General features: G+C 37.9%; 1 protein-coding gene across 1 annotated transcript in view; it reads right to left on the bottom strand.

Moving 5' to 3' along the window:
• The window catches only part of ext2 (exostosin glycosyltransferase 2), a 46,456-nt gene that overhangs the window by 12,316 nt on the left and 9,925 nt on the right, over positions 1-24,215 (bottom strand). Inside the window, exons 9-10 of the mRNA XM_051722301.1 lie at positions 13,370-13,501; positions 131-320 (exon numbers count right to left, since the gene is read on the bottom strand). Coding sequence (XP_051578261.1) covers positions 131-320; positions 13,370-13,501 — 322 coding nt within the window. The remainder of the gene's footprint in view (positions 1-130; positions 321-13,369; positions 13,502-24,215) is intronic.

Raw genomic sequence — 24,215 nt, 5'->3', positions numbered from 1 at the left:
TCAAGTTTTCTGAAGGCATACAAGACATGACAGTATTTTGTTTTTGGGTGAACTATTCCTGTAATTTCCATGACTTTTCCAATATAATCATTTTTACTCTCAAGTGTTCGCACTACAACATGGCACTGACCTTCAGGAGGGCTCTTGTTCTGGTTGTTCCACACCACCAGTAGCTTGGCCAAACTGGGCACCTTGGAGATCTCAGTAATGACCCGAAAGAGGCTCTCAATTCGATCGTAGGTCAACACCACAGCAGTGAACCCAGGTGAGCGTGGTGGTATGAGGGGAAGGAAAAGCGGGCTGTTCACACTTGACCATTTCTGTTGGGAAAAACAAACAACCAATTCATCAGACAATTCAATGTAACAGTTTAAACCTCTCTCTCTTCAAAATAAATGCAAGCACATTCCATAACTTTAACCTATTTAATGATTTAATGGGCAGTCAGATAACCTCCAGCCCCAAAACATGGCTTTATTTGGAAACACATTTGGAAACTAGCTCAGCCTATAAAATTTAAAGATTACCAAGTATGCTAATAATCAGCAGTGGTGGTGTGGAATGTCAAGCTCACAAACAACAATGATTAGGACAGAGTTAACAAACAGCTGGAGCAGCATGCCATGACCTTTCAGTATGCCAAAGCATTTGCCTAAACCTTCTATTCCAAACTTGGGCAATATGTGAGTACTATGAGCCTCCTTAGCCTGTCAGAAGCCAAGATTTTACTCTCCATAATCTAGAGAAATACTACGAGCTGGATATGGAGCAACCCATAAAGCATTTCTGCTATGACAGTCCACTAAAACTTCTATCACAGTTTAATCCGCTAATGGCTTTGTGTGTATAGGTGCTACATTCCTTGCGGTAGTCTAAATTTTAAAAAGAGGAAAGATTAAGAGAGAATATTTTCCTTAGCTGACCTGAGTGAAATCTGCCGGTAATTTTTGAAGAGGAGGAGACAACACGGAGAAACCAATATACTATGTGGTCAGATATTAAGAGCAGTGTTTGCATTGGCTAAATTAAATACTTCCTTTCTTTAGGCTCTTTGTCATTCCATGGCATCCTTCCATCCTTTTCCTGTTAACTGTTATGTATCTGAATTTGATTAGAATGTTAAACTTCCTGGTGCTGTTTTAAAAAATAAAATGCACACATCTGTTATCCACCAAAGATAGATCAAAACATCAGTGACTCTTAACATTTCTTCGTCTTTTTCCCATCTTACGAAAAAGTATAGAAAATGAGCACTTCATTAGACAGTGAAGCATTTCTCACCAGCAACTCTGATTAACGATAAATCACAGAAGCAGGTGTAATCAACACCAACTGACTAGGGTTAATCTAATCAAGAGATCATCAGCACTAGTTGCTTATGGATGATCTGTCCCCACTGCAGACACCATATTTCCCAGGTACAATACCATACCAGGCCCTGTCTTTCTCATAATTCCATAATATGCTGAACTACTGCCATTTTATTAACAAAGAAATTAGATTAACACTTATGTTCTAAAGTCTATAACTGAATATCTCATATGCTTATCTATTTTATATACATTTCTACTATATTGTTTATTCTGTATGTCTACAGTCTTTGGGTGTATACAAAACTTTTTTTACTGTCACTGTTAATGCACCAGACCACCAACAAAGCAAGTTCAAAGTCTTAATGTAAAGTGATACACCTCTTAATAAGGACAATTCCGATTCCAATTTGGACTTGCATCTCTTATGTTGCTATTTATCCCAAGCTGTTTTGTCAAGAGTGGAATTTTATGATCGCACTCTTGTGAACTCTGGAGCAGCAGGGGTCCAGATGAGTCCTGGCAGGACCGGGGTGAAGCAGGGGTGCTGGGACGTTATCGGCGTCAGTGGCTGTCTCCTGCCAGTGTGGGGCTTGGCTCATCTTCCTGGCCCACTTTAAAACAGCCTGTAAACTCCCAAAGATGCATGGACTGGGGCCCAGATCAAGTGACGCTGTAAAGTAAATATTGCGAGCACTTAAAGGGCCTCTGATGCAGTCATGAAGACTGCTGTTTATAGGCTTTAAGGAAAAGGACTGAATGCAGGCACACACACACACTTTCGCTGCCATTTCATGGTCCCTTTGACTTCATCATTGGAGAAGAGACACAAAAAGAAGGGTCAGTCCATCTCAAGTGGCCCAATAATTGTAAAGTTGGTTGCTTGACCATTTTTAATTTTCCATTTAAAAAAAAATAATTTATTTTATTTTTTTTAGTGATTACCTCTATGTATTGGTATTGCAAAACCACCTGTTTTTTATTTTTATTTTACTTGGTTTAACCACGACGCCCATCTTTGCGTCATGGCACATGAAAATGTTTTGGTTATACAGCTGTTTACGGAATTTTTTTCAATATTTCGGCCCAGGATTGTCCTAGATCCTTGGAACAAAAACTGATCTCTAGAGCACATTACAAGGTACATGTACATGTAAATAATAAACATTTTGCACATTCTTGTTCCTTAGACTTAGAACTTAAGTCCTAATGTAATGCTCAAGATTGCTCAAAGTTCCACTTTTAGGGTCAATTTATAATGGGAAGGGTTAGAGTATCAGTCTTAATTTTTTAGGGGGTACCCAAGTATAGTGTTCATGCAGAACATTTCAGGTTTGAGACTTCTCTTATTTATTTTTTATGGGGGTGAGAAAGTGCAATTTTTTAAATTCCCCTCACTTTAGGATTGAATATCTCTGGTGGGGGACCAGATAGGAACCTGAAATTTTCACAGAAATAAGTCCTCTATAGTAGAATTCGGCTGTTCTCAACTGTTGTTCTGCTGTAATTTTGAGTTTGAGATTCCACTGGTTACAGAGCTAGGGCTAGTAGAAATCTGGGGAAAAGCCTACTTTATTCATGTATTTTGAGAAATGAACAGATGTAATAAGCATAACAAATAATAAAAATGAACAGTATTTTACAATAATTATGTTTATGATTGACATACAATAGCTTATGCTTGTCAATGAGGTCTAAAATGTTACTACTATTGATACTGGCAACAGTGAAGCATTATGTATCCCAGTGTTCTTCAAAAAGTTCATAAACAAAAACATTTCGTTTTAAGTAAACTTAATGAACTGTATGTGGAGTTTAAAAATCAGCACCCAGAGTTAAAGATAGGGAGATCAAAATTTTGTGAACTGAGGCCAAAATTGTGTGTGCTGCCAGGAGCATCTGGAACTCACACTGTCTGTGTCTGCACACAACATCAGAACATCAAGCTGATGGTTGAGTCAGCAAAGCTAAAAGTGGACTACAAGGACATGCTGGAACTTCTAGTATGTGACATAAACAGTTATGACTGCATGCTCAACAAGTGTGATCAGTGTCCAGGTATAGAGGCCTTACTGCAGATGCTTGAAGAGTCAGAAAATGATGACACACTTCCTGATAACATCACCTTTAAGCAATGGGTTATGACTGACAGAGCAGATATGATAACTTTCTCCCTAGTGATAAATTCTCTGTTTCTCTGGCTTAGAAACTCAGTGTATTAAAGACACCACTGGTTGAGGACATCAGCATGGAAAACTGATGTTTTTGTAAAATTCTTCCACCCACCTTGACCAGTGTCTACTGAGGACAAAGTGTGGGTTCCCATGAACAATGTTCTCAGAAAACTGACACCTGACAAATTGACTACTGTCACCGGATGCTCCCACAAAATTTCAGAGAGACTGAGTGAGGAAATCTCACAGCTTCTAATAAAACATGTACATGTAAACATGTAAAATACTGTTAATTTCTTTTATTTGTTTAAAAATAAATTGGCTTATATTACATCGGTTCATTTATCAAAATGCATGAATAAAACAGGATTTTCCCCAGAATTCTATTAGCCCTAGCTCTGTAACCAGTGGAATCTCAAACTCAATTTTTTTTTTTTTTCAGCAGAATGCTACCATAGAGGACTTATTTCTGTGAAAAGTTCAGGCTCCTTTCTGGTCCCCCACCAGAGATATTCAACACGAAAGTGAGGGGAATTGTAAAAAAATTGCACCTTCTCACCCCCATAAAAAAAAAAAAAAAAAACCTGTAATGTTCTGCATGCACACTATACTTACTTTGGTACCCCCTAAAAAAAATGAGACCCTTCCCATTATAAATCGACCCTAAAAGTGGAACTTTGAGCAATCTTGAGCATAACATTAGTACTTAAGTTCTAAGTCTAAGGAACAAGAATGTGCAAAATGTTTATATATGTACAGGTACCTTGTAATGTGCTCTAGATATCAGTTTTTGCTCCAAGGAGCTAGGACCATCCTGAGCCAAGATATTAAGGTTTCCGTAAACAGCTGTATAACCAAAATTTGTCATGTACCATGACAAAAAGATGGCCATCATGGTTAAACCAAGTAAAATAAAAATAAAAAAAACTGGTGGTTTTGCAATACCAATACATAGAGGTAATCACAAAAAAAAAAAAAAAAAAAAGGAAAATTAAAAATGGTCAAGCAACCTGTATTGGACCACTTGAGATGGACTGACCCAGAAGCAACAAATAAATAATGAACAGCTTACTGCAACATCAGCGTTAAAGTTGGAGCCTGCAATAAACTGCACTAAGCACTAATGGCTAAAATAACACTGTTTTTCTTCAACATTATCCTGCCTTGTTGCAGCATAGTAAGTGCAGATTCTGATTGGAATGTTTAGATTACGTTTACAAGCGCGGTTATAATCAAGCTACAGTGGGTTTTCACGTTCCGGTCATTGAGCTACACTCTTCATCTGTCAGTCTAAGTATGCATGACACAATATGTAATCGGATATATAAGGAAAGATGTCAGTGCTATTAATACACATTATGTAATACCTCACTGAAGCCTACTGTGGTTCGATTAACGTGTATACACACTGGATGAAGCAGAGCTACAATTGCACTATCCAGGTCTGTTAGACCATCTTCGCAAAATTCAGCCGTGTACAATTTCAGTCAGACAAAAGCATTTACATGACATATTAAAAAGATTAATTACTCTTTTAGTCCTACTAAATTGAACCTTTAAAAATGAAAACATACTTAAAGTGAACTAAAATATATACATTACTGTGCAAAAGTCTTAGGCACATAAGATGTTTCACAAAAATATTTGTCTTAAGATGGTTATTTATATCTTAAGCTTTCGTGTAACAATAGGAAATATACATTTTACACTCCCAAACATTCCTTTTGCAAGTAGAATAGAACAGGGAGCCCTGCAACAGATGGCATAGCCCCCACAAAGCCCCCCACTGAACATCGAGTCAGTCTGGGATTACATAAAGAGAAAGAAGCAATTGAGACAGCCTAAATAGATAGAAGAACTGTGGTGAATTCTCCAAGAAGCTTGAAACATCCTATCTGACATTAACAAAACAAAAAAAAAATTTTTTTTAAAAACAGTGTCCAGGTGTACCTAGCAGAATTAGTGCTGTTTTAAAGGCAAATGTGGCCAAACCAAATATTGATTTAGCTTGTTTAATATTAACTGGACTTTGTTTGAGGTTAACTGATAAATGAAAACTATTTATGGCATTATTTTTGAAGACATCCTCACTATGCAATGTTTTTCACAAGTGCCTAAAAGTTTTGCACACTTTTGAAGTTTCTATTTGTGGTGTGAGGTCTTTAAATTTTTACTTAAATTTCCTGTATAACAGTAATAACACTTTCTGCAAATAAAGGAGGTTGTAGTTTGATTAAAAAACTCAAAGGCCCCACACAATGAGGCCCGCAAGGAGAGATGCTATGACATTGATAGCCTTCAGCATGGCTGGCAGTGAGCGCACTACACCCTCCTATACAGCAGCTGCTGCAGGTGCCCGCAAATATAGAGCAGTTGTAAGGCTGGCACAAGGATGTCTACACCCAAAGAACTCTGCGAGAGTCAACGTCATAGAACTCTCTCGCAAAAGCTGAAATCTACACCTGAATATTACCACGTGTGATAAATTGCAAATCGCCTTTGCATTGTTTTACAAAGCTGAAATCTTCACCTGAATATCACCACAGTGTGATAAATTGCAAATCACCTTGCTGCCCCCTCTTCTCTCTCCCCCTTAACAGATCAGGACCAATACAAAGACGAGATTTATATGTAAAAAAATATAACAAATACCATGAAAACAAAGAATGCAACTGTATGTGTTTGATATCATTTAAGAGGTCTCTGTGCGACTGGTACAGTGGTCTCTTTCCCATGTTGATAAAACTAATGGTGACAAAGTTATAAGGTCTTTGCCAAATACTGCAGAATTCTGGAGGTCTATCCCCCTCCTTGACCTACAATTTAAATGATCTCCTGTATGTTAACAAGGTTAAACCCCAGCAAGTCAAGAACACATTCAACCCCAAATTCTCACTGTTCAAAGGATAATACCATTTGGTACACAATGTTTATTCTGTCTGGGTATTTAAGAAAAGTTGGCAAGAAGCTTGGGGAATCTGTAAGCAGATCTCCCATGCTGTACCGCTGCATGTAGTTTTGTCAGGTATGTTTCTTTGACTTGTCTTTTATTTTTCGAAATGTTTATTTATTCTGATCATGTGTGAAATTGGGTTTGATTGATTTTGTAACTTAAGTTTTAAATCCTACCTGCAAATAAATTGTTACTTTTTGATTTATTCTGTATTCATCCGAAATCATTTATCACCGGTAGATTCGAGGGACGCCTTTTGTTACTGCAAACTTATGTCCAGGATAATGATCATTACTGGAGCTTATGAATAGGAGGAAACCACGTAAGACTACCAGTCACTGCTTATCACCGTCTTAGCAAGTTGTATGAAACGTGACTAAATAAAACAATCATCTGGTTATGAGCAAGCAGAAGGCGGCCGAACCAGATGATATTAGTAAACCCTGCAACCGCTGACTATGAACGGGCTGGCGATTTTGTGTCCGTGAGATCTATGCAATTAATCGGCCGGCATATGACTCTAAGCGACAATTGGGACCCGGATGAAAGGATAATGAAAATTAAGATGATTCAGAGTAATCAATAACTTAAAAAGATCAAATTAAAAGAATGATCAGAAGTTAATTAGAGCTGTAATCTAAATTAGAGGTCAACTTAAATTGGAGTCAGATTAATATAAAATTGGAGTCAGATAAAATGAATAACGGAATCAATTTGTAAAGTGTAAATTAACAATAATTGCTTTACTTCAGTGCTCAGAAAAGACAGAACAACGGAGAGACCTTCAAGGGGCCATTCTATTGGAATCCAACATCGGAACAAATAGTTTGGTTTTTTACCCCCGATTTACACAGTGGTTAACCAGCTCTCTAGCAGCGTCCGCCACGGTCTGTCACCATGGACACAGCCGTCCTTCGCACAACATCAGAAAACTATCCCGCTAATAAAAACAAAATTTATATGCCAATGGAAATTTCTTTGAGGTGCCTGACACGGACACTAAAGCAGAGGGGGGAAATAATAAAAGTACCACTGTGACATATAAGTGGTAAGATGAATGAAGTAGAACACAGGGGTGTGGTGTGCGCAAGCTCTGACAAAATGCTCTGCTCTAATTGGGCAGGCTCCAGTGCGTTTCAGTGTATGCTGAGCCTTTGCGATTTGTAAAATAAATAAGCATGAAAACAAGACTAATTTTCCATTCTGACAGTCAACGCCAGAATATTTGCTAGTGTTTGTCAGTGTTCACCTGTTATGAAGAACAAGCAGTAAATGACTGGGTACTCAATTTTTGGCTAGTTTCTGTAAAAGTGCATTTGCTCAAACCAAAATTAGCAGCATTCGGTAACAGACTCTCCAAGGTCTGAAATACTTTGCCAAAAGTCCCCTTTGAATCTCTCAATTTCTCGGTGGAATTCCACCCCCTAATGACAAGGCTGTTTTTATCATCTCGGATATGAAAATGTGGGGGTTGGGTATAATCACACATGAAGAGCTTGTTATTGGGAACCAGTATTTTTTTGTCACACGTAAAAGGTGAGGGTTGAGTGACGGTGAGGGATTGCAGGCTGTTTCATGTGGGCTTGGTGAATCTTGCAGCTGGGATCATACTAGTACAGCTTTGGGATTAGTCGAAAATGGAACCCAGATGAAAGCGTGGACGCTTGTTCAATTGCAAAGGCTCAGTCCGCTGAACGTTTACCTCCAGATTCTCACTGAAGCTGATGGGAAGCGATTGCTAACATAACAGAGACTGGGCTAAAATAAGAGCTGCATTCTAAGTGGCAGGAGAGGCAGCAGCTTCCTTCAGATTTGGACTGTCGGGAATTGGCAGGGGTCACGTTGCTTTACTTTCGTCCCTCAAAAAGATGAACAGTGTTTGCCTTCTTTTCAATGCAAGAAAGAAGGTGCCATAGACATAAGATAGACGCATACATGTTTACAATCACAGGGTTAAGTAGTAGCCGAAAAAAGACATTACACTCCTTTACCTTTTCCTGTTATTTAAGCACTTAAAAGGCTGAACTGGTGCCCCAAAAACAAGTGATGCTAATAATTCTTCTCAGATAATAAATGCACGATGGAACATAAAGCATTCATTTGCTTAGCACAGGCTGAGTTTAAGTTCCCTTAGAACTCAAGCACAAAAAGCTGCCTGTACTGACAACATCTCAAAAGGCAGTGCTGGAGAAATGTGCTTTCAATTAAGTCACGGTGGATGTAGGAAAGCAGAACAAGAAATGCACTAGATTTATGTACTGCTCCAATTCTGCTCGGTGTTCTTTTACCAAATATTGAGAAAGTATTTAATCTCTCCTGTAACACTATAGCGGCCAAAAGACAGAGGCAGGACAATTAGTCTCTTGTGGGTCCGGATCCCTCCATTAGATCTTCAAACCTGTTTACAAGCACTTTTTTTTTTCAGGGTTTTGGTTGAAAGTGGCATTTTGAAACGTCATGTAAACACGAACGTAATTTTCCTTATGCTGCTTATGGGATTAAGAGACAGGTTTTACACACCTAGGTTTCTCCTGGAGAACGTGGCTTATGTGGACATGTAAACGCATAAGCAACGTTCTGATTTTTTTAAATTATATATTTTTGAAGAGTGCGAATGTGCATGGAACAGACAGCATAACTGACCCTTTGCTAAGCCCCACCTTAAAGTGTTTTGGACCAATCCTATCTTAGCAACTGTTGCCATGTGCCATTTCTCTTACAAGCGCTTACTTTTTTCCAATGAGTGTAAAGAGTGGTTGAGAAGTTCTAATTGGAATTTTATAGAAATTACCCAAAAATGTAAAAAACATTGTTGCTGGGCCACCTGCAATAGTGACACAAGGTACCTAAAGAGTTGATACTTTCGCTGTGTTTTTTCGTTCTTTTTTTAACACCTTTAAATAAATCTTGAGAAAAGCATGCTATGGATTAAACAAATGAACATGTATAACATCAGCAAGGACACCTACATTTGCTCTAAGGTAAATTAAAGCTAATAACTTAAAATTAAAGTATTAATTCAGGTCTTAATAAAGGCGATAGTAAATAAAGAGTTCAATACATTCATAGCAGTTATGAGACATTATAAGGAGTTCTTTTCACTTACACTATTGTTATCAGGTGTGTATCGCCATCAAATGGTGTTGTTCTCTTTTCTTGTGATAGTGATAATCATTTACCTCGATTCTGATTCACAGTTTCCACAGTTTTCAATCAAATTACTGTGTAATTTAACAATTTATTTTACAAAAATTGTCAGATAAATATGCTTTACGTCACTCTTCATTCCAGCCCACTTAAGATTATCATCAATTTAGTTTGAGAATATTTTGCTAAAAACCGTGCTGTTCATGACAAGCTCAAATTCATTATAATGGGAAGTTCTGCAAAGCTTGTCAGAGTGAGCAGTGGTAACCAAGGGGGAGGAGCTTAGTGAAGGTTCAATTAGCATCATAAGATGTAGCCCCACATCAACAAGTTAACTAACGGATACACACTATAAACTACACCAAATTATACACACCATTAAAAATAACTACTGTCCCTCACGTCCGTTTATATGCGCTCAAGTACATCGGGGGAATCCCGGAGTTTGACATAAAAGGGAAATCCCACTACTGCAGTGCAATTCCACAGCAGGTTATGATGGAAAGTTATGGAAACCAACACAGAAACAACTCTGGAATATCTGGAAATAAATCGAAACAACAGAGAATAAAAATAGCGAAGTTGTCCTCAGACACTATGCTCGCTATTTACACAAGCATCGGAGGGAATTTATGTTGCTGTGGAGAAAGCTGCTTACTGACTTAGCCACCTGAATACGGGGGTAAACAGAAAGCTGCTAACACAGTGCATGTAGACAGGAACACCGCTTTCGGGTCTTAATTAGCTTTCTCGCAATAAACGGTTTTCTGGTGTTTATGTAAATGAGCTGACTGTAGGTAGAGAGACGATGAGAACTGACCAAGAATGACATCATCAGGAGGAACTCCTAACAAACTGCATGCTCCTCCTGTTCCTGGTCTCTGTTTTGGCTGCATACAAAATTATCTTGAAATGTTGGGATTTTTGACTGCATACAGCAAAGGCAGCATTCATGAAATTAATGATCAGAGTCTCTAAGTTGGGATCTGCAGGGCTCCAGACTAAAGAAATTACTAAGGAGCCATTGGCTCCTAAACTGAGACATTTAGGAGCCAAATGGCTGTTTTAGTTGCCACATCACAGAATTGCTCAATTTAGACTGCTGTTCAAAAACAAGACAGAAAGCCAAAAACAGCCGATAGCTCATTAATCAGGTGTTTAATACATATACTGTACAGCTGAGTGCACAAATTTGTATTCCCCTTTTGTCTCATAAATTTTCACACCCCTTGCAGAATATATACAAATATAAGAGATAAAATATCTTTTTTTTATTTGTACTGCCCTTCATAATCTACATAACAGGTATAACAATGTTCTTAAGTATCAAAAGCTGGATCTCACATCACAAATAAATATATACACACACACACACAGTTGTGCTCAGAAGTTTGCATACCCTGGCAGAAATTGTGAAATTTTGGCATTGATTTTTAAATATGACTGATCATGCAAAAAAACGGTCTTTTATTTAAGGATAGTGATCATATGAAGCCATTTATTATCACATAGTTGTTTGGCTCCTATTTAAATCATAATGATAACAGAAATCACCCAAATGGCCCTGATCAAAAGTTTACATACCCTTGAATGTTTGGCCTTGTTACAGACACACAAGGTGACACACACAGGTTTAAATGGCAATTAAAGGTTCATTTCCCACACCTGTGGCTTTTTAAATTGCAATAAGTGTCAGTGTATAAATAGTCAATGAGTTTGTTAGCTCTCACGTGGATGCACTGAGCAGGCTAGATACTGAGCCATGGGGAGCAGAAAAGAACTGTCAAAAGACCTGTGTAACAAGGTAATGGAACTTTATAAAGATGGAAAAGGATATAAAAATATACCCAAAGCCTTGAAAATGCCAGTCAATACTGTTCAATCACTTATTAAGAAGTGGAAAATTCGGGGATCTCTTGATACCAAGCCAAGGTCAGGTAGACCAAGAACGATTTCAGCCACAACTGCCAGAAGAATTGTTCGGGATGCAAAGAAATACCCACAGGTAACCTCATGAGAAATACAGGCTGCTCTGGAAAAAGACGATGTGGTCGTTTCAAGGAGCACAATACTTGTTGACTCCTCTCCAATCATAGCGCTTATGGTTGTGACCATAAAGCTCTATTTTGGTCTCGGCACTCCAAATTACAGTGTGCCAGAAGCTGTGAGGCGTGTCAAGGTGTTGTCGGGCACATTGTAACCAGGCTTTTTTGTGGCATTGGCTTCTTTCTGGCAACTCGACCATGCAGCTCATTTTTGTTCAAGTATCATCGTATTGTGCTATATAATATATATATATATATATATATATATATATATTATATGGGAGTGCATATATTAAATTGATTTTATATGTTATATATATATATATATAATTAAAAAAAAATCTTAGTCTTTCTTTACTGTGACTAGATGGCCCAGACACAAAGACAACAAGAGTGCAAATTGAATGAAATCCCAGATGCAGTTTATTGTGCTACTCCAATCCCAATCTATAATAATCCAGACAAAAAAAAAAAATTGGTACATAACACGGGAGTTTTCCCAGTTGTGAACTCACTGATGGTTGATTCGCTGAGAAAGTGACTCGAATTCAAACTGCTAACCTGAGCCCCTGAGTTCAAACGAGCTCTTGTCGGGTGATTCATTATAAAGACCTGGTTCAAAAGAGTAATTTGTTCACGAATCGGACATCATGGCTCGTGCTGTGATTGTTGTTGCGTGCAGCCAGCGAGCTCATATCATCAACAGAAAGGGTCAAAAGTGGCGCGAGACACACTGGCACTCTAAAGATGTATTCAATAACCAACAAGATGATATCTGACAAAACCACATATGAAAGCACACATCCCGACTGTCGCCAGTGGCGACTAGATTTTTAATTATTGTCGCAATTATTTATTTTTGGTTGTATTCGCAACCATTTTAGTCGTAGTCTAGAGCCCTGATCTGTGCTCTATGCTCCATAAAGGGCTGACTGGCAGGCGAGTGGCCCTTCATGAGATGTTTCAGCATTATAAAGCTCAGACTAAGACCACTACTGGTTAATGCTCCCACTGCATAGATGTCTTTTGCCAAGCTGTTGGCTGCCACTACCAGAATGACACCTTGTGAAATAACACAGAGCTGGAAAGTACAGGTCCACTTCTTTATCAAGAGCTCACTGTCAGATGTACAGATATCCTTTAAAGCCTGAATTCTACGTCAGCTCAAAATTTAATGGAAAATTAACATTTTCAGCAAAAACACTGCCCTGTTGTTAAAGATACATTACCTACCTCAAATTGTGTCTGCAAGACATTAGGATAGTGCACTATTTACAAGGGGAAAAAAATCATATTATCTATCATACTGATACTGACCATATACTGATTCTGCACTTGAGTAAAAGCCTATTCACACCAAATCCAAATTTATAGAATGAAGCACATTCATTCTCTATTTAACTTCACAGAAGGTAAAAATATTAAACTGCAATGATCCGTTGTTTTATTGTTTAAATGACAAAAAAACTCATACTAATAAATAATGAAAATTCAACATCGACTGTGTCAGTTGCTTTGGTGCAAAAAGTTTGTGGCATCTGACAACTTGGTGTCAACAGGCACTTCTCTTTAAAAAAAAGTCTTACTCATGAACAAATAAGCACTAATGAAAAATAAGTTAAAATGATCATGAGATTAAGACTCATAGCAGTATCCTAATAAAAGCAGTTTTATTTTACGGTTTACTGAATAACCAGCTGAGTACTACTAACTTTAAAAGAGACCAAAACGGTTACTTACAACAATAAGAGGATTGTTCCATTCTTCATAGGTGCGAGCTGCATATGGGTAGATGCGATCGTTAATGATCTGGAGAGTCGTCATGCCAATAGCCTTCATGGAGCTGAAATAAGCTTCCCAGAACCAGCGAGCCTAGGGAACAAAGAATGACATGGAAAGTCAATATTTGTGGGAAGAGCAGACAAACTGATAAACAGAAATACATATAAAAAACATTTGAAAGATACAAACCAAAGATAAATGATAAGGCCTTTTATATCCCTTTATTCCTACCATCCTGCTCGTGCCTTTATGACCCCTAACACTTTCAAAGGCAAAACAGCCCATTAAAGCCTGATGACATGACTGCAGGGACCATTCCAGACTGTTATGAGCCCTTTAGACTATCAGTCTTTTAACTTTTCCACTCAAGTGGCACTGAGACTGCAGCTAGAGTTTAAAGGCAAAGGTCAGGTCATTTTACTTCATGTGCTCCAATGTAATGCCAATTTTGTGAATTTATTGGTACTGTATAGTACTGCTTAACTTAAAAAATACAAATTCTGTCATCATTTACGCACCGTAATGTTGTTCAAAACCTGCATGACTTTCTTTTTAATGGGGAACACAAAAGGAAAAATAAAGAATGCAATTCCAATGCAGTTACAATGAATGGGGCTGAACCTTTCGAGCTTCAAAAAGGACACAAAAGCATTTTAAATGTTAGGGCTGGGTATTGATACAGATTTCCCAATTCGATTCGATTCCGATTCTGTTTGATATTGATTCATATGGGTATATTTCAGTTATAATCAGTCCCTTTTGCTGACATATGAAAGAAATTCTCTCCCAGCTAATGCTGTTGAGTATACAGGGGACCTTCTAACTAGGTACATTACGAAAATATACATTTTGCTAATTATATCTCATTAGTTTTTCATAATTTTTGTCAGGTTAGCTTTTTAAAAATCAACAAATCCATGTTTTCAATCAATAAATATGATATTATATTGCATATATTCTATTTTGTTACATGTTTATTGTTTAATTGCATAATTTGTACTATTTACAAGTATGTACATTGATTTGATGAACAAGTGCTAAAAACCCGCACTCTCTCTAAGAAAACTGGCATTTCTGTAAAGAGTGTGTGTAAATGAGCGCATGTTAATGGGAGAGGACTCGAATGGCTTCTTTGCCTCATCCGTTATATTGGTGCTTAGAGTTAAATGTTTATTTTTCTGTTCTCTTGATTATTCAATGACATATGTGGATCTCTTCTTTGGACACACATTATACAGAACAACTTCTACTCTCAGCAAGCAGTGAAAGGATCTCGCTGCTGAACCCTCCACCACTATACTATACACTATATGATTACTGGTAAGTAAAATCTGAACATTGATCAGCCAGTTGCCAAATACACTGATGAGCCAAAACATTATAACCACTCACAGGTGAAGCAAATAATGCTGATCATCTCCTAACAAGGCCAAATGTCAAGGTCTGGGTAGATTAGATCAGTTCTTGTTGTCAACGTTTTTAATGCAGGAGAAATGGTTAGGAGCAAAGACCTGAGCGACTTTGACAAGGGCCAAATTGTTATGGCCAGATGACTGGGTCAGAGCATCTCTGAAAAGGCAAGGCTTGTGGGGTGCTCTCAGTCAGCAGTGGTGAGTACCTACCGACACCGGTCCGAGGAGGGACAAACCAAAAACCAGCAACAGGGTGTTTGGCGCCCAAGGCTCAACGATGCTCGAGGGCATTGAAGGCTATCAAGTCTGGTCTGAACCAACAGAAGGTCTACTGTGGCACAAGTCACAGAAAATTGTTATGATGGTTACGGGAGGAATGTATCACAACACACAGTGCATCGCACCCTGCTGCATATGGGGCTGCGTAGCCGCAGACCGGTCAGAGTGCCCATGATGACCCCTGTCCACCGTCGAAAGCACCTACAATGGGCAAGCGAGTGTCGGAACTGGACCTTGGAGCAGTGGAAGAAGATCGTCTTGTCCGATGAGTCCCGATTTCTTTTACATCACATGGACGGCCGTGTACATGTGCACCGTTTACCTGGGGAAGTGATGGCACAAGGATGCACTGTGGGAAGACGACATGCAAGTGGAGGGAGTATGATGCTCTGGGCAATGTTCTGCTGGGAAAACCTGGGTCTGGCCATTCATGTGGACATCAATTTGACACGTGCCACATACCTAAATATCATTGCAGACCAGGTACAACCCTTCATGGCAATGGTATTCCATAATGGCAGTGGCCTCTTTCAGAAGGATAATGCGCCCTACCACACTGCACACATTGTTTGGGAATGGTTTGAGGAACATGATGACAGAACAAGGTGTTGCCCTGGCCTCCAAATTCCCCAGATCTCAATACAATTGAGCATCTGTGGGATGTGCCAGACCAACAAGTCCGATCCACGGTGGCTCCAACTCGCAACTAACAGGACTTGAAGGATTTGCTGCAAATGTCTTGGTGCCAGATACCACAGGTCAGCACTGTTTTGGCAGCACCTGGAGGACCAACAGCATATTAGGCAGGTGGTCATAACTGTTTGGCTCATTTGTGTATTTGCGCGGAATTTGGTTGCAAATGCCAGTGATTTCCTCTCATTGTAGAGGGCTGTGCAAAGAGAGAAAGACTGATCTTGGGATTTGAGAATCGATATCAAGATCGTTCAAATTAAGATTGCGATGCATCAGAAAATCTATATTTTTACCCACCCCTAATAAAGGCATCATAGAAATACCAAATCGTTTGCTATATTCCAAGTCTTCTGAAGCCGTGCGATGGCTATGCGTGAGCAACAAATAAAAACTTATAGTAAGTTGCTATTAACTGAAAATCTTGACTAGCATCCACCTCTTGGCATGTTCATCAAACCTTTATGATACTTTAATGGTGCTTAAAGGCCCAGATATACTTCATAAGAAATGTGTCTGAACATTTGCAAATAGTATACTGTTGCACAGCTGTTTAGAACTTCTTTTTACCCCTGAACGAAGAACGAAGACGAACTTCTCCGGAAATACATATATCGGGCCTTCAGCCTCCTTTTTTGAATCTTGAAAGCCTTTGTCCCCTTTCATTTAAATTGATTGGAAAAGAACGAACAGTATAATTCTTCAAAACAGCAACAAACTCAGGTTTGGATGACATGAGGGTCAAGTAAATTATGACAGTCTTCATTTTTATGTGAAATAACTGTTTAAGAAAAGGCCATTCAAATGACACAAGATAAAAGTTCCTCAGCATTTTTTTTTTTTATTTGTGCTGAAAGCTAATATTGCCATAGGTTTTTTTTTTGAGTCTTCAAGCCAATTCTAGTTTGTCTTCTAGTTAATTTCCACTGTAATCAGTTACTACAAAATTCTGGTAACTGGTCTAAATTCAACATGATTTTGAACATTAACATTTAAAAAAAAAAAAAAATTATTTAAATCCCTGTGTGTAAAATATAATTCACCAATTAAAAAGATAAATAAATAATCTGTCACTAAAAGAACACAGTCTACCCTCCGCTGCCGATCCATTAACAAACCCAAAACTCCAGCAGAGAGGGGTGAGGAGCACATAAGAGTTAATTACCCATAAAACAGTGCTATCTCCTGCTAGGAGGCGCCATGCCGCAGTGGCCCAGCTCCACCCTTCCTGGTCCTGCGTGACCCTGCACTCTTTAACAGGGACAACCATGTGCACGCCGGGGGCAGCCTCATTACCTGGCCTGACCGCAAACAATGTCAGACTAGACCCAACTACAAAGAGTCAAATGAGACCAGGCTAAGTTTCAAAAAGTAAGAATAATGGCTTTGCTTCAATTTGCCGGGCCAATTACTGAACAACGATACAGACTGAATGGTCTTTGTTCTAACATAGTGATGCTGAGTATTCTGACAAAAAAATAGGCTTGTGCAAGCAAAGAGGTTTGTGCAAGCAAATTCACATGAAAGGAATAGTTCTCCCAAAAATAACAACTGTCATAATTTACTTACCCTAATGTCATTCCAAACCTGTATGACTTTCTATCTTATGCGGAACATAAAAGGATTGTAATGAAAATCCAGGGATGTCATTTTAATTCAATGGCAGTTGATAGCGACTCCCTCCAAAGCTTAAAAGAGCATCATTTGCAAGTATTCTGAAGGCATATGATTTTGGTGATAAACAACCTGAAATGAATACAATTATGAAAGAATTTTCATTTTTGGGTTAGCTTTTCCTTTAAACAACGTGAATCCAACTATTCAGCTACCCTCACTTAAATGAGTTCAACTCACTTCAGCAATGATATTTCATGATTTCAATTGTCTTTTGCAGTGCAGCACATCATTTTAATGACTGCTGCATTTGTTGTCATATTGCCCACATAGAACTCAGGGCAGCACATTAGATGAGTGCCGTCACTCCCCATTCCCCCGGCCCCCACGGGCCTGGCCCTAAAACACTGAAGAAATATAACTACACAAAAACAGCTTTTCTTTTTATGGAGAGGAGAAGAGGATTTAAAAAGACTTTCTGATCCCAGGGGGAGTGCAGTCGCCCATAAATCAGCTTGTGATGAAAGTTTCCTTTCCGACCAGGAGGAGGCAAAGAGAAAACCGCACCCACCAAGTGCTGAACCCACCCCATTCGAACGCTTGCAAGAATTTTTATGAGGAGAGAAGAGACGGAGTCTCGTGAGAGGAGAAAGCACTGGCTGCTCTTCTGACATGCTTAAAGTTATTCACAAAACATTCCTCTATCTACATTCCTATTATGCAGAACACTGGTTTAATATAAAATACTATAATCGCTGCTATAGTAACTGCCATTCTAAGAAATGTTAACATCCTTCAATGTGCTGCAAATGCTACATGACAACTTGGCGAAAGTAATGTGTGCTGCCATTAGTAAAACATGCGCACAAACCAGCAATATCCATGTTGAGCGTCTCCAGCACTCTGCTTTTACCACACTCATTAACATGGGTTCAGACAGGATTGCAGCACCATTGCACTCGAACTAGGGCTGTGTCGATACAATGAAATATCAATATTTTGCGATTTTCTCACGATATTGTGTCGATACTTAGATCCATGTATCGTGATATTTTCAGTGCAGTCAGAGACGCTTCTATGAGGCACGAAAGAGAAAAACTGATCCTGCAGGATTCATGGTTTCTCTCATGGACATGCTGGACCTCTCTTACTCATTTGGATCTAGGGTCGGACAAATTTTTTTATTTTCTACTTAATCTTCATTTGCACGATCCCAATGTTGATTCTTAAAATGCCAAGATAGCTCTTTCTTTCTATCTGCAATCCCCAAAAATCAAATGTGTAAAGACTTTATTTGCTACAAAAAAAATTGTGATTAGCCACCGGCTGGTAATTTAATTAGAAGTTCAGCACTGAGATCTTTTCACTGATTGCTCTGTGTAAAAGTTTTGACACTTTCTGTGCAATGTGAGTCCAAAGACTAGATCCAAATAAAGCATTTGTTGTTGAATAATGTCTCTTTTAATATCCTTTCTGTTCTCTACTGACAGTTATTTACCAAAAATAACAAAAGAAACATTTAATTCTAATCACACAGCATGGATGCTTTAAAGAAGCCATTCGACCAAACAAACCTACCTTCAAAGTCCCTGCCACAGGTCTTAAAGAGGCAGTACCATTTTAGCACTTGTTCTACATATCTATTGATGTAATACATGGACTACATTTAAAAAAAAAAAAAAAAAGCAAAAATGTCAACAAAATGATGAAAAACTAATGATAAAATAAAATTTTTAAAATTGATATGTCCGTAATTTAACAAGTTAGAAGGTCCCCTATATAATGAATAACAGCATTAGCTGAAATGGACATTATAACTGAACTATCCCCAAATTAATTTAAATTAAAAGCTAAATCGAACTATGATATCATGATGTATCGCAATATATCAAATCATCACATGTATATTGCAATACGTATCGTATCATGAGGTGACTGGCGATACCCAGCCCTGACTTGAACTGAAAAGCTCAGACTCTAACCCCTTTAATAAGGCACGCATGTGATCTATTCTAGGAGGCTAACCCAAACAATGCTCTAGGGCAGGGGTATTCAATTAAAGTTTCAAGAGGTCCGGTCTCTACATTTCCTTCCCAGCAAAGGTCCGGAAAATAATAAATTGCACGGTGTCAGTAGTCAGTATGGCTTTGAAATTATGTTGTTTTAATTTTTTTATTTTTTTGTTATAGTTATTATAAATTTCCACATTGGCAGCAATAGTACTTTGTAAAAGAAAAAAAAATGTAAACAGTCAAAATAGTCTTTTCAAAGCAGAGATGAGGACACTGGCCCAGAGACAAAGCCAAAGCAGTGGGGTGTGAGGGATCTTTTCTACCAAAAGATTAGGCTAATATATTTCATAGAGTTCATTAATCGATGGCACTTGGATATTAATATTACAAGATAAGATCAACATTTGTTTTCAAGCAGGGTGACAGCAGTCCAGCTTTTGTGTTTTTCGAATATTTTACATTCTGAATATTTATTTTTAAATTCAGATACCTATGTATGGGACATAGGAGTACTTTTGACTGAGAAAATATAGGTTTCTGTATGGGGGTTCAGGGGTAACCCCTGAGAAAAAAAAAAGAAAAAAAAATGTAAAAGTCTGAATGGACCATTTTTATCTTTTCTTAAAGTGAGAATCTAATAACAATAAACTAACAATTTACATCTTAAAAATACTGTTTGGTTCAGTCAAATATATATGGGCTGACTATGAAATAATGGGAACGTTCTCATCAGAATCCAAGATCTCTATAAGCAGGCTAACTAATAATTTCAATTAATTATAACTAATAACCAGAGGTTATGACATCTCTGATTTTCACAAAATTAAAACAAAAAACTGTTTGTCATGAAGCTACATTTTGATGGGAAAAGACATTAGTCTAAAAAGGTGACTTTTCCTGCCACAAACCTGCTTTAGCTGAACTGTCCGAGTCATTTATCAGACAGATGAAGATAGTTTCACTTTGCTTTATTCTCATTTTCTGCAGTGTGTTTTAGTGAAAGATGCCAGTCTCAATCTAAATTGCTGCTCACCGTGTCTCCCCTGCTGTTGTTAAAATAACCGCACCTGGAATTCTATGTAGCCTAATCCGGCTTTATGCGATGCCTCGTGTATCGTGAGGGAGAGAGGCAACACACACGCAGGAAATGAAGCGTGTTCGGCGCTTGAGAAAAAGATGATATATCTTTTTCTGATCGCCCCTGAGTGCTTGTGGTGTGTATAGCTCCGTTTTTTTGATGCACTGCACACTGAACTGTAGAAACGTTAAGATAGGACAACCGTTGTCATTATCTCATGGTCCGGATTGAACCAAGCCAGGGTCCAGACTCGGACCGTGGTCCGCTAATTGGTGACCGCTGCTGTCCTCTCCAGCACACTATGTAGGGCAGGAAGTCAGACTGGATCATGGTTAAAGGAACTGGTCATCCAAAAATGTTTATTTTGTCATAATTTAATCACCCTCAGGTTGTCCAAACCCACATGACTTACTTTCTTCCATGGAACACAAAAGGAAAGTTTTTATGAGATAAGTACTGATGTCCAATTTGTTCTTTTGAGTCAGATCTTTTCAGTGAATTGGTTGATCCTGTTCATGCTTGGTCTGAATGATTTGTTCACAAATCAGTCTGATCTGGTTCTCGAGTCCAACTCACTGGTCATAGTGGTTAAAACTCACTGCAGGGGAAGATTATTAGTAAATAATTTTTTTAATTTTGGTGTATTCATTACACAAAGCCATCGTATGACTTTTGAAGACATGGATTATAGTGCACAAGTCATATGGACTACATTTATGATACCTTTATGGTTCTTTGGGGTCCATTTTAAAGCTTGAAGGCCTTAGTGAAAATTTAAGCTTCAAATTTATTTGAATTTGCACTGGAAAAACAACCAGCAACTACATTCTAGAAACTTCTCCTTTGTGCTTGTGAGAAGAAAGTCAGACAGGTTTATAACCCCTGGCAAAAATTATGGAATCACCACACTTAGAGGATGTTCACCCAGCTTTTTTACTTCGTAGCAAATAAACAAATCACAGATATGACACAAAACAATTTTTGTTTAATAGCTGAACATTCTGGCTTCGTGAAACATCCCTCAAACAAATTAAATGACATTATTTTAATTAATGGCATATTCTTTTCCAGATCAAGTAGAGAAACAAATTATGGAATCACTCAATGTTGAGGGAAAAAAAATTTAATCATCATCATAAAAAAAAAAAAAAAAAAATTTTTTTAAAAATCACAATTAGTACTTTGTTGCTCCTCCTCTGGCTTTTATGATGGACTGAATTCTTTGAGGCATGGACTTCACTAATGAAAAACAATATTCACCATCAAGCTGGTTCCAACTTTCTCGAACAGCGGTTGACAGATCAGCTTTGCAGGAAGACCTTGTCATGGGCCAATCTTTTGAATTTCCACCATAAATTTTCAATCAAATTGAGATCCGGACTGTTTGCTGGCCATGTCATTGAGTTGATATGCCTTTCCTGAAGAAAAGCTTTACCACTCTTTGCTCTGTGGCAAGATGCAATATCATCCTGAAAAATGACTACTTCATCACCAAACCTATTTTCTATCAATGGAATGAGAAAAGTGTCCAAATTGTTAATGTACATTGACTGTTGATGTAATGATTGCCATCTCCCCATGTCCTTTTACCTGACATGCAACCCCATATCATAAAAGATTGGGGAAATTTGATTGTTTTCTTCAGGCAGTCATCTTTATATGTTTCATTAGAAAGGCACCAGACAAAAGTTCCAGCAACATCGCCTTGGCCAATGCAGATTCATGATTCATCACTGAATATCACTTTCATCCAATCATCCACACTCCATGATTGCTTGTCTTTAGCCCACTGTTGCCTTGTTTTCTTCTGTTTAGGTGTTAGTGCTGGTTTTTGTTTGGTTTTTCTATATGTAAATCCCATTTCATTCAGCCAATTTCTTACAGTTCCGTCACAAACACTGACTCCTGTTTCTGCCCTTTTGTTTTTCATTTGTTTTGTTGTCCATTTCTATTTTCAAGGCATACTGCTTTGAGTTTTCTATCCTGACACTTTTGACGTCTTCCTACCTGTATGTTTTCCTTTTTTAACCTTCCCATTTTGTATATACTTGCACCAAATTTTAGACACAGCTGACTGGGAACAACCAACTTCTTTTGCCACACTCCGTGTTGGATTTCCTTGAAGTTTTATAATCCTTTCCATTGTTTCAATTGACAACTCTCTTGTTGGGGCCATGTTTCCTTTCAATTATCCAAGTCCAACAGCTCGTTAAGGTCTGTAGGCACTCTCTTTTAACTGCAGACTAATTTGCATTTTTCGACTCGTGCCGGTATTTGTTTTAGAAATGCAAATTACAAGGTGATTCCATAATTTTTTCCTCAACATTGAGTAATTCCATAATTTTTCCCTCTACGTGATCTGGAAAAAATATGCCATTAATTAAAATAATGTAATTTAATATTTCACAAGGCCAGAATGTTCAGCTATTAAACAAAACATTTTTGTGCCATATCTGTGATTTGCTTATTTGATACGAAGTAAAAAAGCTGGGTGAAATCCTCTAAGTGTGGTGATTCCATAAGTTTTGCCAGGGGTTGTAGACTGACATTGAGGGTGAGTAAATGATTACAGAATTTTAATTTTACGGTTAACTATTAATTTTTACATTTTTTAAAGCTTTTTAAAACACATCTTGTTAGAAAAAAAACGTATTGGCCCAAATCAGTGCTACTTAATCAGAAGAAACTATCAGTGAAATGGTGTTGTTGCTCTTGATTTTCTCCATCAATGCAAAATGACACAGTCAAAGATTGTGTTGGGAGAGATGACTTGACGAGTAGATGCATCGCTATCTTCGTTTGAACAATCTCAATATCGATTCTTAAATCCCAAAATTGATCTTTCACTTTATGTGGCAACCCTCTATAATGCGAGTAAATCACTCGCATGTGCAACCAAATTTCACACTAAATGACTAAAAAGGTCTATGATTAGCCACTGGCTGGTAAATGTTCAGACTGCACTCACCAGGGATTGAGTGGTATAGTGCAGAAGAAATTATTAGCACAGAGGTACTTTCACTGTGTGTTGAGAGTAAAAGTTTGGTTTAACAGGGTTCTGTGTGACCAAAGACGAGATCCATGGATCCATATATCACTGAATGATGTCTCTTTTAATACCCTCTCTGTTTTTTACACAGTTGTTGATTAAAAACAACAAAAAAATAAATATTTAATTCTAATCAAACATGGATGCGCTAAAGAAATTACACACGTCTTCTCTTGTTATATGCGCTTACTGGCTGAGGCCGCTAGTCTTTAAGAGCCAGTAGCCATTTAGCATGTACTCTACATATCAATGCAAATACTTAGTATTTAAAATGACAAATTATGCAAGTAAATAATACAAATTTAATAAAAAACATATATGCAACATAATATGCAATTTCAAGGCATTAATTGATGGAATAGACTGAATTTGAAAAATGAACATGTAACAGAAATGTACCCATATGAATCAATATCAAATCGAATCGAGATTGGAATCATATCAGGAAATCTGTATCAATACCCAGCCATATTGATGAGAGTCAATGAAATGCCGAATCTTTCAGAAACTCTGTTGTGTGAGGCTGGACTTAGAGATCGCACTCTATAGAAGTTGGTTGCTCCCTCTATTGGTCGGAAATGCAAGAAAATACATTAAACATATTCCTCAAAAAGGCTTTCCAGGACATAACATTTCTGCCTAATATTAAAGTGCCACTGGCATTTTATGC

This window comes from Myxocyprinus asiaticus, chromosome 2, assembly GCF_019703515.2.
Source record: "Myxocyprinus asiaticus isolate MX2 ecotype Aquarium Trade chromosome 2, UBuf_Myxa_2, whole genome shotgun sequence".
NCBI lineage: Eukaryota > Metazoa > Chordata > Actinopteri > Cypriniformes > Catostomidae > Myxocyprinus > Myxocyprinus asiaticus.
This window is presented reverse-complemented; position numbering and strand designations above follow the sequence as displayed.